At 42.3% G+C, this 15244-nt stretch overlaps 1 protein-coding gene across 2 annotated transcripts; it reads left to right on the top strand.

The window, feature by feature from the left end:
* Nucleotides 1-970: 970 nt before the first annotated feature.
* LOC9271710 (rho GTPase-activating protein 7) lies at nucleotides 971-12426 on the top strand. Of its 2 annotated transcripts, none has more exons than XM_015777258.3 (22): nucleotides 971-1327; nucleotides 2790-2826; nucleotides 3564-3640; nucleotides 4256-4326; nucleotides 4409-4487; nucleotides 4623-4767; nucleotides 4860-4979; nucleotides 5085-5162; nucleotides 5301-5356; nucleotides 5450-5519; nucleotides 5970-6057; nucleotides 6554-6797; nucleotides 7038-7265; nucleotides 8149-8475; nucleotides 8671-8720; nucleotides 9416-9476; nucleotides 9545-9628; nucleotides 10535-10648; nucleotides 10722-10891; nucleotides 11228-11294; nucleotides 11655-11843; nucleotides 11925-12426. In XM_015777258.3, the coding sequence occupies exons 1-22, from the start codon at nucleotides 1250-1252 to the stop codon at nucleotides 12114-12116; spliced, it is 2625 nt and encodes an 874-aa protein (XP_015632744.1). In that variant the 5' UTR covers nucleotides 971-1249; the 3' UTR covers nucleotides 12117-12426. The 2 variants fall into 2 exon arrangements, with proteins under 2 accessions (XP_015632744.1, XP_015632745.1); XM_015777259.3 differs by lacking the exon at nucleotides 971-1327 and adding an exon at nucleotides 1922-2006.
* Nucleotides 12427-15244: the final 2818 nt, after the last annotated feature.

The raw sequence follows: 15244 nt of genomic DNA, 5'->3' as shown, positions 1-15244 counted from the left end.
AATTGGCAATTCCTAACATTAACCTTTAGTGCACCTACATTTTCCTCCCTACTTCATAAGAATCATTAATGGTACATCAATGTACTTTTTGATTGCTAACATTGATTAGATTTTTGTTGCGTTCCTTTCATTTGTGTCGTTGTCATGGTCTTGGCTCGTTACACATTTACATTTTCATACCTCTGTGATTGACATTGGATCATAGAACGTAGTCACAACATGAGTGAGACAGAAATAAAGTAATCAATGCACAAAATCTTGTAGAAACCTAGGTGTTCAAGAACACCCGCAATCCTATAAAGAAGTTTGGATATGGAAAAAAAATTAATGGTGAAAGGATGCTATAATTTTGAGATAAAAAAAAAGAGCCATCCCACAAGTCTCTTTATAACTAAATCCTCTTATATTATCCTTTATTTTAAAAACTAGATCTTCTTAAACCAACTTCGGTGCGAGTATAGATCGAATAATGGTTTTAGAGGATTGAGTGGAGCATAAAACCGACATCTATATTAGGCCATGTTTGAATCCAAACTTTCCTAATTGCGATTCGGCGAAGTCGCGTTATAATACCCATCAACATTAATTGTGAAGGTTATCTGAATGATACAGTGCTAGTATCCCTCGTGACAAGTGACACCTGTTTTTTATTAAATTACATCTATTTTAATCCATATAATAGAATCGCCGAGATCACAGTCGATTCACACTATAGCAGCGCAGCGTAAGCCTGCTAAAACCCACATCAACCAAACCAAACCATCACCTACCAACCAGTGTAGTAAACTCGTCGGCTACTCGCTACTACTACTTGCTCGAGCAGGCGTACGATACGATTACAACGCAGCACGCACACGAGGCGAGCAAAAGGCTCCAAAGCGAAGCCAGCTGCCAAAGCGGAAGCAGCAGCGCAGCGCCCCATCACACACAACACAACGGCATCCTACTCCCTCCCCCCCTCTCTCTCTTCGCTCTTCGCATCCATCCGCCTCGCTTTCCTCCCTCCCCCGCCGCCGCCGCCGCCGCCGCCCGAATCCTTCCTGTGACGGCGAGCCACCGCCGCGCTAAAACCCAAACCCTAGACCTAGACCCCACTCCGTCGCGGCCACCTCCCCCCGGGGCCGGGGCGGAGCCATCCGCGCGCCGCGCGCGGATCCGTACGCGTCGGCCGGATCCAATGCGGCGGCGGCTGCGGCCGCTGTAGCGTGGGTGAGCGGGCCCGATCTGAGGTGGTGGGAGGGAGGAAGGGATGTCGTCCGCGCCGGCGGCGGGCGGGGCGTTCGACCGGTACCAGCGGGCGGGCGCGCCGGCGGCCAGCGGGAACACGGTGCGTTCACGTCGCGTCGCCTCTCCTCTCCGTGTGGACTGGGCTTAGCTAGGAGTAGCTAGCTAGCTTCCTTGCGTGCGTCATGCGCGGGTGGTGGCTTGGGGGATTTTGGGGTGGGTTTTGGTATCTGATGCTTACGGGCATCTCGGTTTCGTGTTCCCGCGGCTCTATAATTTGGACCTCATGGGGGGTTCAGCGGCCGCCGCAAGCTTCTGCTCTAGACTGGCATTGCTGGCAAGGAGATGCTGCGTAGCTGCTATTAATAGGAAGGTTTCGACTTCAGTCGGGTTGCATCAGATGAGCTGCCCTTTTTTGGGGGGCTCCCACGAGCTTCGATTTCCTTCATACCGATGGTCATATTGGCGGGGTGCTGGCAATGCAGCTTAGGATAATCACCGGAACATGCAATGGATAAGGAAATGTAACTACATTTGTGGAGGTTTTGATGCTTGCCGAATGTCGATGGGGGCATCGTGAAGCTTGCCTGGTTTTGACCTGAGATTGGCTCTGATTACGGCTGAATGGTGTGTCAGATGTTGCGTGGGGTTTGACGTGATGGTGACACGCGTGAATTGGGGCCGAGTGGAGAGAGAATTTGAGGGCGGGAGATTTGTGGCATGGTAACCGTGAAGGATAATTTGGAGCAAAAATGATAAGAGCAGGGTGGAGCGGTGCACAGGTAAGAAAGGAAGAAATAATATCTGGTTGGAAGATGATCAGCTGTCAGCACAAGGAGGGAGTAGAATTTAGGAAGCTCACACATGCAGATACATCTATTATTTCGTGAAACTAGATTTGGGGAATTCTAAATGGTTTGATGTCTAGCATATGCATTTCATGAATGTGCTTAAGCTTTCTGCGTGGCTTCCCATTACATTAGTAAATTGTAAATAAGCATGCATGTAAACTCAGATCAGATGACATGGTAAATTGATCGACTTCAGTAGTTCAGTTCCCCAAGCCCTAACTCTTGATAAAGCTAGATAGAAATAGACATCTTAGCATCAATCTACATTCTACTTGCTGCGCTCACCTCGTCTATATTTAGAAGATCAAATTCCAATACTACTATGACATTACCTTCAACACTAATTTTGTTATCATGCCATCACAGGATGCAACTTTTAGTAATGAAAACCTAATCATATTCACTTTGTTAGGTCCATGCACAGTGATTTTCTCCAGAAAATTAATTTGGGAATTCTTGGAACTGTTTTTATTCATCATGTTGAGCATAAAGCAGTATGCTTTTAGTTAGCACTAGAGTTGAACACACAAGAGTTAATTAACAACGTGGTCATGTATCGGATATACATATACAATTCCTTTCCATTTCATCTACTATGAATTTTGAATGTTTGTCTATATACATATTACGTACTTGCTAGGTATTGCAATCTCTTAGTATATTTAATATTATTGTCCTGTTCACATTTCTGATGTCAACTAGTGTGCTAACCAGGTTTTCAAGAGTGGACCTCTCTTCATTTCATCAAAGGGTACATTCTTGCTCTCTACCTCTGTCACATGTATCATAAGTTGTTTCAGGCCGTTTATGTGATGTAAACATGTAAAGTTAGTCCAAATATTCCCATTTTCTCTTGTGTCTCTGTTTGAATTCTTCAAAGAATTGAGGCACTCACATATTTTTGGTGATGAACGCCGACACCATGATTATATAGAGGATGCCATAATATTCTTCTTTTTTGTGATATTAATTATTTCTTGGTTTCTTGGATTATAAGCGAAGGGGGAGGAACATATGTTCTGTAATTTCCAACATAGGTTAATCAGGTTGAAGTATCTTGCTAGCAATCATGTACGCACAAAGGAACTATACGAATCCAGGAATTATCTAGAGAATAACTTTTCTCAAAGTTAGATATGCTTGTATCATGCCTTTGTCACCAACTTACGTGGGAAAGATAAACCTGTTGCCATGGGGAAGGCTCCAAAATCCAAACCAAATGATAGTTTGGATTGCCTTATGCCTCAGAAATTCAATTAGAGTGCCAAATATGACTCCTGCCAGCTGAATCATGATTTTCCTGAGCAGATTGATTCCTACGAATTGTAATTTAGTTAATCTACCAAAATCACCCTTTCATATTTGAATTAAATCATGTGTTGTGAGTCAGTATCACATTGTCTATTTTTGGTATGTCTTCTACAACTTTCTAATATGATATCATATTCTTCTACAGTAAAGAAAACTCTTTTTATATATAATTTTCAGGAATCGGGTGGAAATCATGGAAAAAACGGTGGTTCATCCTCACACGAACATCATTGGTTTTCTTCAAGAGTGATCCTGTTAGTATTTCTATCATTATATGTTTCCTCTGCTTGAGAAGTCAATAATTAGCCTGGTGTACCTTTGCATAACTTGTTTCTCAGAGCCCTGAATTTAGTTGATGTTATAGATGAAGTATAGCATATGAACTTTTTCCGGCAAAAGCACAACCACCACAGAATGTGATTATTTGGCTTTAAGTGCCATCACTCTTATTTGTTGAAACTGCTATAAATTGTTCTGCTTGTAAGACAAGTCCTACTAGGGAAAAAAAAGTTCATTGCCACCTTGCCATGCACAGATAATTTGATAGTTAATAGTATATAGTTTCAATTTTCGATCCATTTTTCGCATGTGTGCAATACTTTGAAATGCATGAGTTTTCAACATCTAGTGCTCATAACAAATCAATTACACAACATGCTTTGGTTATATAAGCTCTCCTGTCTTAAGTTTTGAACAACTTGTTTTCTCCCAATTGATGTGCATTTCCTTTTCTATTTTCGATAGGGAGTTGAGTTAAATTATTTAATGAGTCCTTTCTCTCTCTCTCCCACCCACCCACTAGTGCAGTTATAACTTGTGTAACAACAACCATTTCCTAATTCTTGATAAACCTTTTGTTGACATTGTAGAGTACCTTGCCCCAGAGAGGTGGTGAAGTGAATGTTACTCTGGGAGGAATTGACTTGAATAATTCTGGGAGGTATTTACCTCATTCTTGAGATTTTCTTTTCCCTTTTAGGATGTACAGATAATACTGTATTAAAAGCTCTTATCATTTGCAGTGTGGTAGTCAGAGAAGACAAGAAGTTATTGACTGTCCTTTTCCCAGATGGCCGTGATGGTCGTGCATTCACCCTTAAGGTAAGATGGTTTTTCCTTTCCTATTTAATAATTGGATCATCTCAACACAGATGAGAGATTGAATGATCAGACATATGTTCATGCTCCTTACTCCTTATTAGTATTTTCTGAATGTTGTATATTTGCTTAATACAGGCAGAAACTTCTGAAGATTTATTTGAGTGGAAAACAGCATTAGAAGAGGCTCTTGCGCAGGCTCCAAATGCAGCTCTTGTGATGGGACATAATGGGATCTTTCGTAATGAAACGACTGACACATATGATGGAGCTATCCCAAATTGTTGGTCTACTTATGCTATTTCATTTTTTTTTCTTCTCCTACTCATTACAACCTTGTTTGTTGTTAACTCATGCCTTTCCAATTATTTGCAGGGAGAGAGAAGAGGCCGATCAAGTCGTTAGTTGTTGGCAGGCCAATTCTTCTCGCACTTGAGGATATTGATGGAAGCCCTTCTTTTCTAGAAAAAGCTCTGCGTTTTCTTGAGAAATATGGTGGGTGCACAAATAATTTTTAACTAGCACCATCTTTAGAACCTGGAGTACTGCTAGTTTAGCATCTGTACAATGTACAATAGTTATGTTAATCTTTTCTTGTAGGGATAAAGGTGGAAGGAATTCTACGCCAGGCTGCAGATGTAGAGGAGGTTGACAGGAGATTGCAGGAATACGAGCAAGGTTGAACCATTTCTTAGTTTATTCTATGACTAGTATTGTTAATTTGATGGTATTGGTAGCTCTGTTTTGTTTTTGTCTTCGCTTATTGATTAATTTGCATATGGTTCCATTATTGTGCCTGTTTATATCCCCTACCAGGAAGGACGGAGTTTGCACCGGATGAAGATTCTCACATTGTTGGTGATTGTGTAAAGGTAACTCTGTCACGGTACCTCTTCTTTTTTGTGCTGGGAGCTTGAATAATCCGTTCTATCACTAACTGTATGTTCATGTAAACATCTCTGCAGCATGTTCTCCGAGAGCTACCATCCTCTCCAGTTCCTGCTTCCTGCTGTACAGCATTATTGGAAGCTTTTCGTAAGTGTTCTATTCAGTTTAAACTAAGTGATATTGCTCTAGTATATTCCGTCACTGTTGAGTATTGACATATGCATAGGATACTAGGAAACACACCTAGGTTCCTGTTGTGTATCACTTACAATTTAATTCCATCTCAGTCTATTCCAGGAAGTCTGTAGATAACTGTGGAAATGGGGATAATTATCTTTTTGAATTATGTAGTTATTTTGCTCAAAAGTGCCTGGCATTGGCATGTCCCCTTGTATGGCCGATGATTATATTTCTATATAGTTTCATAGTATGCTCCTCTATTCCCGTGTATTCTTTGCCTCTGAATTTTAGTTGATCTAGGCAAGCATCTAAGATGCTAGTTGATGTACATTTATCGCTAAGATCTTACATGCTTTCTCATTTCCTTTGCTGTCTTTTTATTTGACTAACTGTCTATATTCTGCTTTACTTTCCTAGGGCTGGAGACTAAGGATGCTCGGATAAATGCTATGCGCTCAGCTATAGTTGAGACATTTCCAGAGCCTAATCGGCGGTTACTGCAGAGGTTAGTTTCATGGTTTTCCTCGTATCAATTTTTTTTTCTGTTTTTCTTTTTTGTTATACTGGATCGCATCTAAATGTTCTAGGAAGTTTTATTACTCTCGCTTGGGCTTCAAGTCCGCCAGCTTATGCTAAATGATTTATACTGTTTATGGGTTAAAAACCTTGTTACAAGTGCTTTCATGTTTTGTAATACAAGTTACACAAATCTTGAAGCACTAGTGAAGGGTAAGTAGTTGGAATCCACCCTTGACTTATGCTTCAAACTTTGTGGCGGTTCTCAAAGGGTGAAGCGTAAGAGCACCTTCCATAATTTGATTTTTGGAACCCTTACAGAATAGAGCATATACTAACCTGGTTATTTTAGCCTTGGTTGAATTTTAAGTTTGAAGTAGCAACACCTCAATAATCTTTATCTAGATGTCTTGTTTGATCAATTAGAATTTGGATAATAATCATATGTCAAAAACTCCTTTTTCTAATTGAGATTTTATTTGCAGAATTTTGAAAATGATGTATACTATCGCTTCTCATACTTCCGAGAACCGAATGACAGCATCAGCAGTTGCTGCCTGTATGGCTCCTCTGTTGTTGCGTCCACTTCTTGCTGGTGAATGTGAAATGGATGAGGTATTTGATATGGATGGCGATGATTCTGCACAGCTTCTTGCTGCTGCAAATGCCGCTAACAGTGCTCAAGGCATTGTCACAACTCTCTTAGAGGAATACGAGAGTATATTTGATGTAAGATTCTCAACTCCTTTTGTGGATTCACCTTTTCTGTGAACAATCTGTTGATATTACCATTATCCATCGAAAAGCTAACAATACTTCACATCAACAGTTGCGCTAATTCTTTTTCATTGGAATCTGTCTGCTGGAAGCTATGCCTTTTTCTTTTCTGTGTAGAACATATTTTGAAATGTGAACTAGAAATAAAGACAACACTAATCTATTGATCATTCATATTTATATATCTTACAGGGTGAACACAACCTTAGATGCTCCCTGTCGCCAGAGTCTCAAATTGAAGATAGCGGTAGCGAGGCATCAACAGATGATGTAAATTTGGATGTCAAGGGTAATGGATTTCATGATGCTGAAAATGATGTAGATCAGGAAATGGATGATGAGAATGGCGCAGAACGTATACTTAGTGGAAAACTGAGTGAGAGCAGTGGATACGCTGGCAGTGACCTCTATGACTACAAGGTTTTGATATGCTTCCTACTTTTTAAATCTCTAATCTGGTTATTACTGCTGTTATTTATTGTTGTACATGTATAAGTATGCCTTTTTATGGTCTTAAGAATGAAGATAAAAACTAGTAGGGCATTAAAAGTAGTTCCTGACTTCCTGTTGAGTTGTTGTACATCTATGAGGAGCTTGTTTTTTGGACACCAGTACATTTTCAGCTGCAAACTGTGAATATGTAATTTAAATGTAATTATTGTAGTTTTTTTGGAGGACCAAAGGATATGATAGGATGACCCATTTTGACCCCTGCCAGTAGATATCATTGCAGATACGAAAGACTCGGGTGAAATCTTTGTTGCTAGGTCTGAACAAATATGGTTTCTCAAAACCATTTGACCTGGTCAGCCAATGAGTTTGAATGCATGCAAACTTAGAACCCAGCAATGTCCCGCCAAGCGATAAACTGCCTGGGTTCAGAAAAACTAATAAACAATATTTTGAGAACCCTTGCTTATTGTTTTTGTCATCTTGCAGTATTATTTAATCATGCCAGTCTGGGTTATGCTTGTAAATTTCCACTTCCATGTATTTTATGGATTAGAGCTTGCGGCATGGATCTATTATGGTTATATTGATGGTAATATAACCCTGAAGGCTGTCATCTTCTGTTAAATGCTTCTGCCTATAGATCTTCCACTTTAGAATATTACCTTGTTCCATGTAAGAAATGTCTTGAAGTTTTGGTGGTTGTATTTCTAGGTTATATGAGTATCTCATTTGTGCGTTTCCCTTTCTAGCTTCAATACTGTGTTGAGAGGCAATTTTTAATTTTATTTCTGTGTACTTTTGAATGTCCCAATCTTAATACTTTATTTCTTATGTTCACCTGATTGAACAGGTTGTTCATGCTGATGATTCAGATGCTGAACGTTCTGAAGATGCTAAGGCAGCGGAAGTAAAGATTGAGTTAAGCAAAGGTCCAAAAAGTCATTCAGCTGAAAACGGTTCAGCATATATGGAAACATTGCTGAGTGAAAAGAATCCTTCTAACCCAATATCTAGCCATGAGACTCCACTGTCTATGGGAGAAATACTTTCTTCTTTGGATCCTGGAATATCTTTAGCTAATCACAGTGGTGAATATTCTGTAGAAAGCAGACAGCCAGCCAAAATCAATGGATCTCACCCACATGTGAAACGCAGTAACTTCTGGGGGAGGAATAATGTAAGAAAAACCTAGCTATGTTTATTTCTTTTCTGCCTTTTTTTTGGAGCTACTGGGTATTAATAGTGCATTGCTGTTCCACCTTCCTACTCCATCGAATTATGGTTTAGTTGGCTCCATATTGTTCCTGAAGTTGTTTCTGGAATTATTAGAAACCTTATTCTGTTCTGAGTTCTATATGCATGTTTTATGCAGGCAAGAAAGAGTCAACACTCTGAATCAGTCGACTCATCTGGTGAAGAAGAGTAAGCCCTTTGCCACTAAAGCACCAACAAATCATTTTTGTTTACACTTTACAGTGCTGTTTCGTTGAGTTTAGTTGTTAATAGTTGTGAATCTGAGCAGTTGTATTGCATTAGGCCATTCTATATTGACTGTGGAAATGTTTGCCAATGCTCTAGCACTTGCCCTTCCTTGACCCCCTCCATTGCTGCTGCCAAGGCACTGAGGCCTCTGGCTGAGAAGGGAGAGTCTACGGACTTCTATTTTCATTTCTTGCCTAGTTGCCTGCTGAAAAGGATGATAATGCCCCTAACAACTCAATTTAATATTCCCAACTAATAAGCTGTCGATAGATTAATAGGAATTCCCCTATCCAAATGGAGAAACGTTGGATTAACCTAGGGTCTAACATTGTTTTGAATGAGGCTGAAACAGAAGTCTTAGTAGTCGTCATAATGGAATACCTTGAACACCCAAACCTTCCTATATCGATCAATAACTTGTTTGTTAACTAAGCCTAACCTAATCCTTTAACTTGCTGATTCATAACTTGCTAACTAAGCCTAACCTAATCCAGAGAAGTTAAAGGATCAATAACTTGCTAAGGACACTCCCTGGTTGCTGATATTGCTACTGTACGCCGCTGCTGTTCATTTGTTGAATATGCATACCATAGATTAATTGATTGTAATTTTGCTTTGCAAATAAAAACTTCCAGGCTTGCTATTCAAAGGCTCGAAATAGCAAAGAATGATCTGCAGAACAGAATTGCCAAAGAGGTATGTGAAGAAAATGCACATAAGAATATTCTATTTTATGCTTGCCATCTAACAAGGAGTGGCTTCAGGCTAGGGGTAATGCAATTCTACAGGCAAGTTTGGAAAGAAGGAAACAAGCACTGCATGAACGTCGTTTGGCCCTGGAACAGGATGTATGTTGCATTCCCTTGTACCATCAAATTTGCTTGGTCGTCAAGTGCATATGTTTTACTATAGTATATTGGGGAAAGATACCCTTTTTTTTTGTCCCTTAGGCAGGTTCTGAATCTTAGAATTCTTTCAAATCCAACATCCCACTGGTTTGCTGGAAAATGCCTAGTTTTATTGACATTGTGCATCTAGCGTTCTTTTCATTTGTCTTTTATTTTGTGTGTTTCTTGAAGCTTGTCTCTTCTTTTTCTACACGTTGAATCATCAGCGCTGTCTATATTCCTTGAAAATAGCAATCACAAACCTCACTGTTCACTAGTTACATGCAAAACACAGAAATCCTGGTTCTTGCCTGGATTTCCAGCAATTCAGAATGAGGTCCAGGCAGAGACTTGGATCCCCTCGTTGACATTTGAACTGATAGCTCCTTGGGCCTTGCTTATCGTTGAATCAGATCAGGGTTCCTAATATCAGTAATCCTGGTATTATCGTTCATCAGTGAAATACAGTAACCTTCTGGTTACTGGATTTTACTGCACTGATAACTGTCAGAATAATTATAAATTATAAATATAATCTCAACATCATTCCTGTTGGTGAGCATCCCCTAACCAGTCCCAGGACCTGGACTGCTTACCACCAGTTTTTTTTAACCCTGACCCAGAGGCTCGATAAGTTTGATTAATTTGTTGCTGAGGTTGCCTTCATCCCTTGCATTGGAAATGCTGTAAAATTGAGGGACTAAAATGAAATAATGCCTGCACAAAAGTCACTTTTACCCATAGCCCATAGACTGAGGAACCAAAACGATACTTTCCCTTACATTTGGTTTTGGCTGAACACTTGTGATATATTTGATGGTGACTGAAACATTCAGATAGTAATTTCTACAAGTGTGATATTGATAGGTGTCTAGGTTGCAAGAGCAACTACAGGCAGAGAGAGATCTTAGAGCTGCATTGGAGGTTGGATTGAGCATGTCTTCCAGTCAGTTTTCTAGTTCACGTGCTATGGACACGAAGGTACCTCTAGTGACCGCTCTACTTTATGGAATTACTTTACGGAGTCTCATTTTCACTCATTGTTTTTCTCAAGACGAGAGCTGAACTTGAGGAGATTGCTCTTGCTGAAGCTGATGTTGCAAGGTTAAAGCAGAAGGTTGCAGAGCTTCATCTCCAACTCAACCAACAGCGCCAACACCAGTATGGCCCTATGGTAGATGCAAATGATCGTTACCACCGTATTCCTGGCCATTTTTCGCAGCAGTAAGTAATCAACTTTGTTGTTTTCTTTTTTACTACTGCTATTTATACGGATGGATGTTGCTAGTTCAGTAGGTTTGGCACCTTTTGATTTTCTGTAATTGTGTTTATTGTTCTGTTTCATCCAAGTGGCCCCATTTCTGTAAAGAGTGGCTGCAGGTATGCAGCCACAGAATTATGCTGCAACTGGTGCTTACTTGAAATCTGATTGTGGACAACATTTCACTGGAAAACAATCTGTGCAGTACTAATTGATAGCTCAATGTATCGAGACATATTGGATATGCTTTACTGAGCTTAATGATTTCTATCTTATTTTGACTATTTTATTGGTGCCAGGAACTTTGTTCAGCCAGGATTCGACATGAACCTTGCCTTCTGCAACCAAGAGAAGCAGAGAAATGAGGTTTGTTAAGAACTATTTACTCTACACATTGTGAGCTTAATAACAACACAGAGGTGTGTTGAATTTCAGGTCCAACTTGACCCCTGTGCACATCAGCATAACAAGAATGCTCTATTATACTGTTTTATTAGTTTTTACTCATTTTCAGTTTTGGAAACGGATATTACTGCTATTGATCATGTCTCCTAAACAAATAATAATTGCTCTATTTTGATGTGTGGGTTGTGGTACCCAAACAATTTCTTGCACGATAATATTGTTAGGAGTTTCCACCAGAAGGACTGAAGGAAACACACTCGCTTTAATCTGATATTGGCATCGTATCCCTGACTAACATCGGATCATATTTTGGCATGGCAGGAGAGTTCGGTGGACTCATCACAGTGGAGAAATATCAAGCAGCATGTGCTACCTTATGGTTCTTCAAGGCCACTCACCCGCAAGCTCTCTTTGGACGCATCTTCAAGCGATTCAAGAGGCATGGAGGCATCGACGAGCATGCCAACAGATAACACTGCTATGGCTATCAATGCCCCAAAGTTTACTGAGGTTAGGGAAATCACAGCCACTCTATTTAGCACTACTAATATCCTCCAAAGGAAGATTGTTCTTATTTTTATCGTATGGCAGGGTGTTGATTATGGGAGGCAACCAATGGTGGCCTCCTCCACTTTGGTAGAACTGACAACTAGGCTAGACTTCTTCAAAGAGCGGAGGTCGCAACTGATGGAACAACTCCACAGTCTCGATTTAGGACATGGATCCGCTTCTCAGGGTTTTCCATACAACAAACCGCCCTCTCCTTGGGACAGTCCAAGGTAGGATGTTCATTCAGTTCCACGATTGTATATTCTTGGTAGTTATTCTTTTCCCATCCATGTTAATCATTTGTAGGAATTGCTGTTGAGAATGTAAATTTATTTTTGTTCTCCAATACGGGTTTTATCGTATCGCTTTGCACGAGTTAGCAACTTGAGTGTGATGTTATAGTCTCCTGTATGTAATGTGTCAAGGTGGGGTGCCATTCAAAACAAAAATTTCCAGCGCTATAACAGTATATATTTGTATTTTTGTGTGGCTACTCAAAAGGAAGGAATAGAGTTACGCGTTTGTACGGTTGTTTGGTTTATAACACTTGGTTTGATGAAGGTGAGAAAGAAAATGATTAAATGAGAACCCTGTTGGTGCATAAACAATCTGTGTTTGAAGCTTAGCTTTATTACCATTGCAAGTAATTTTCCCTTGTCCATTCTGATGCCATGCTGTGTCGTACCGTACGTAGTGGAAATTAGAACACAGCGAGGGACAAACCGAACCGTAAGGCTCACTTGGACCGAGAAAAATGGACCGGAAAAAAGGAAAGGAATAAGTTCACCGGCTGTCCCTTAACTTTACACCGAGATTTTTTGAGGTCCCTTAACCATAAAACCAGAAATCTCCACCCCTAAACTATATAAAACCGTTCACTCAAGGTCCCTAGGCAGTATATACAGGTGGTTTTGCTGACGTGGCATCCTAGCCAGAAAAAAAAATAAAATTAATGTGTGGCCCACATGTAAGTGAGACAATGGTGTGGGTTCCACATTTCTCTGTTTTTTTTCTTTTTCTCTTCTCTTCTCTCCGAGTTCTCTCGAGTGTCGAGCAGGCGCGGCGACCGGGGGGAGAGAAGTGGCCGGCGGCGGAGCGGGGACGGCGGCAGCGGAGAGGGAGAGAGAGGCAGTCGATGCGACGGCGGCGGCGGGAGCGGAGGAGAGGTGGCGGCCGGTGCGACGGCGAGCTCGGCGGCGGAGATGTTCGAACGTGCCGGGTGCTCGACCACGGGCCCCGCCGCCGCCCGATGAGCGGCGCGCTCTCCCTGTCGACCCTCTCTCCCTCCCCAAGGCGATGGGGCTGCTCCGCTGCCGAAAGAGCTGCTGCCTCCACTCGATGAACTACCTTATCCCCGACCTCAAGTGCAGCAACTTTCACCGACGACGACGACGAGCTCACCATCAAGCTCCACGCCCTTCTCGGCAACAAGTAAGCAAAACAAATTTCAACGTGTTGTCATCTGCTCCGGTTAGCTCTTCTTGTGTTCTTGGTGCTGATTGATTGGTTCTGCAGGTGGAACAGCACATCAAGCGCAAGCTCATGAGCCAGGGCATCGATCCGCAGACGCATCAGCCGGTTAGCGCCGGGACCAGCGTTGCCGCGGCAAGCGAGCTGACCACGACGGCCAGCACTGTCGGCTTCCCATCCCTGTAGGCGCCGGCGCCGGCGCCGGCGTGAGGGAGCTCGAGGAGGAAGGAGGGAAGGCTGGGAGGGGTCTTCCTCGAAGTCGTTGTCTCCGGCAGAGGCCGAGTCATCGGCGAAGGTGAGCTCGAGCTCCGCGTCGAGGAGCACCGCGAAGTCATCGCTGCCGCTCGACGACGACGAGGAGGACGGCGACGGCGACTTGGCGGCGGGGCTTATGGCCGAGGGCAAAGGGCGTGCTTTGGTCGATTGGGGTGGGCTGGATGCGCCTCCGCGCTCGCCCACCTCCGCTCCACTGCCACGCTCGCCCTCCGCCGCTCCACCCGCCGCCGCGCTCGCCCTCCGCTTCTCTGCCCGCGGCCGTGCTTGCGCTCCACTGCTCGGCCCGCCACGATTGCGCCCGCCGCCGCTCCGCTGGCGCTTGCCCTCTGCTGCGCCACCCGCATCTGCGCGCGCTGCTCCGCCTGCCGCCGGCCTCCCTCACTGAAGAAGAGAAATAGAGAAGAGAGAAAAGAGAAGATAAGGAGAAGAAAAGAGAGGAAAAAAAAGTGCAGCTGACATGTGGGCCCCACGTATTTTTTAATTTTTTTTTGGCTAACTAGGATGCCACGTCAGCGAAACCACTCATATATACTGCCTAGGGACCTTGAGTGAACGGTTTTGTATAGTTTTGGGGTGAAGATTTCTGGTTTTGTGGTTAAGAGTTCTCGAAAAATCTCGCTGTTAAGTTGAGGGACCTCCGGTGAACTTATTCCAAAAAGAAACCTCGCGTAGGCCGTAATTCCTTTCGGACCAGAATTTAATGGGCCTCATGTGGGCGGCAATCCCATTCCGGACCAAAAACACAATAGGCTTCATGTGGGCCGCAGTGTCGTTCCGGGCCGAAAGTATGATGGGTCTCTCAATACTGTTACGGCAAAAAAATATATTTTTTACCGTTGGATGTCGACGAAAAATCCAAACGGAGAGAAGAAACGACTCTGCGGCTTCGGCCAGCAGAGCGGGAGGTGAGCAATGGCGGCGGCGGCCGGCCACAGCGCTGGATCGAGAGGTTGCGCGGCTTTTAGGCCAGTTCCAACTCAATGATCAGGATGGTGTCCATAGTATTAAATAAGCTACCACCTATGATGAAAGATGATGTGGCAAGCGAAAAAAATGAGAAAAGAGAATAAAATCAGATCTTGCATAAGACATACTCCCTCTGTACTCGTAAAGGAAGTCGTTTAGGACAATGCTTAAGTCAAGCCTTAGGAATATAAATCATGAATAACTCTTAAGTTGTTGAATTTGAAAATGTAAAAATTATATGAATAGATTTGTCTTTGAAAAATACTTTCATAAAAGTATACATATATCACTTTTTAATAAATATTTTTATAGAAACAAGAAGTTAAAGTTGTATTTTGGAGACCGTGTCGCTGTCTAAAACGACTTCCTTTACGAGTATGGAGGGGGTAGTTTCTACACAATATCCAACATATCATGAGAGATAAGTAGAATTAAATTTAAGTATGGAAGAATGGTGTTTATATTGAAAGAGTAGTGTCTAGTAGTAGTTTATTGATGATGTGGAGTTTATGAAAACTATGTCTAATGTCTTGGGTTAGGACTGGTCTTAGGCGGAGCTTGATCATGAAGCGCCGCGTGAGCCCTATACCCTTGACACGGAGCAGCCGCGACTGGCATATGCTGGTCCTCTGGGACATTGTTAATTTGCT

This window comes from Oryza sativa, chromosome 3 (genome assembly GCF_034140825.1).
Source record: "Oryza sativa Japonica Group chromosome 3, ASM3414082v1".
In the NCBI taxonomy this organism is placed as follows: domain Eukaryota; kingdom Viridiplantae; phylum Streptophyta; class Magnoliopsida; order Poales; family Poaceae; genus Oryza; species Oryza sativa.
This window is presented reverse-complemented; position numbering and strand designations above follow the sequence as displayed.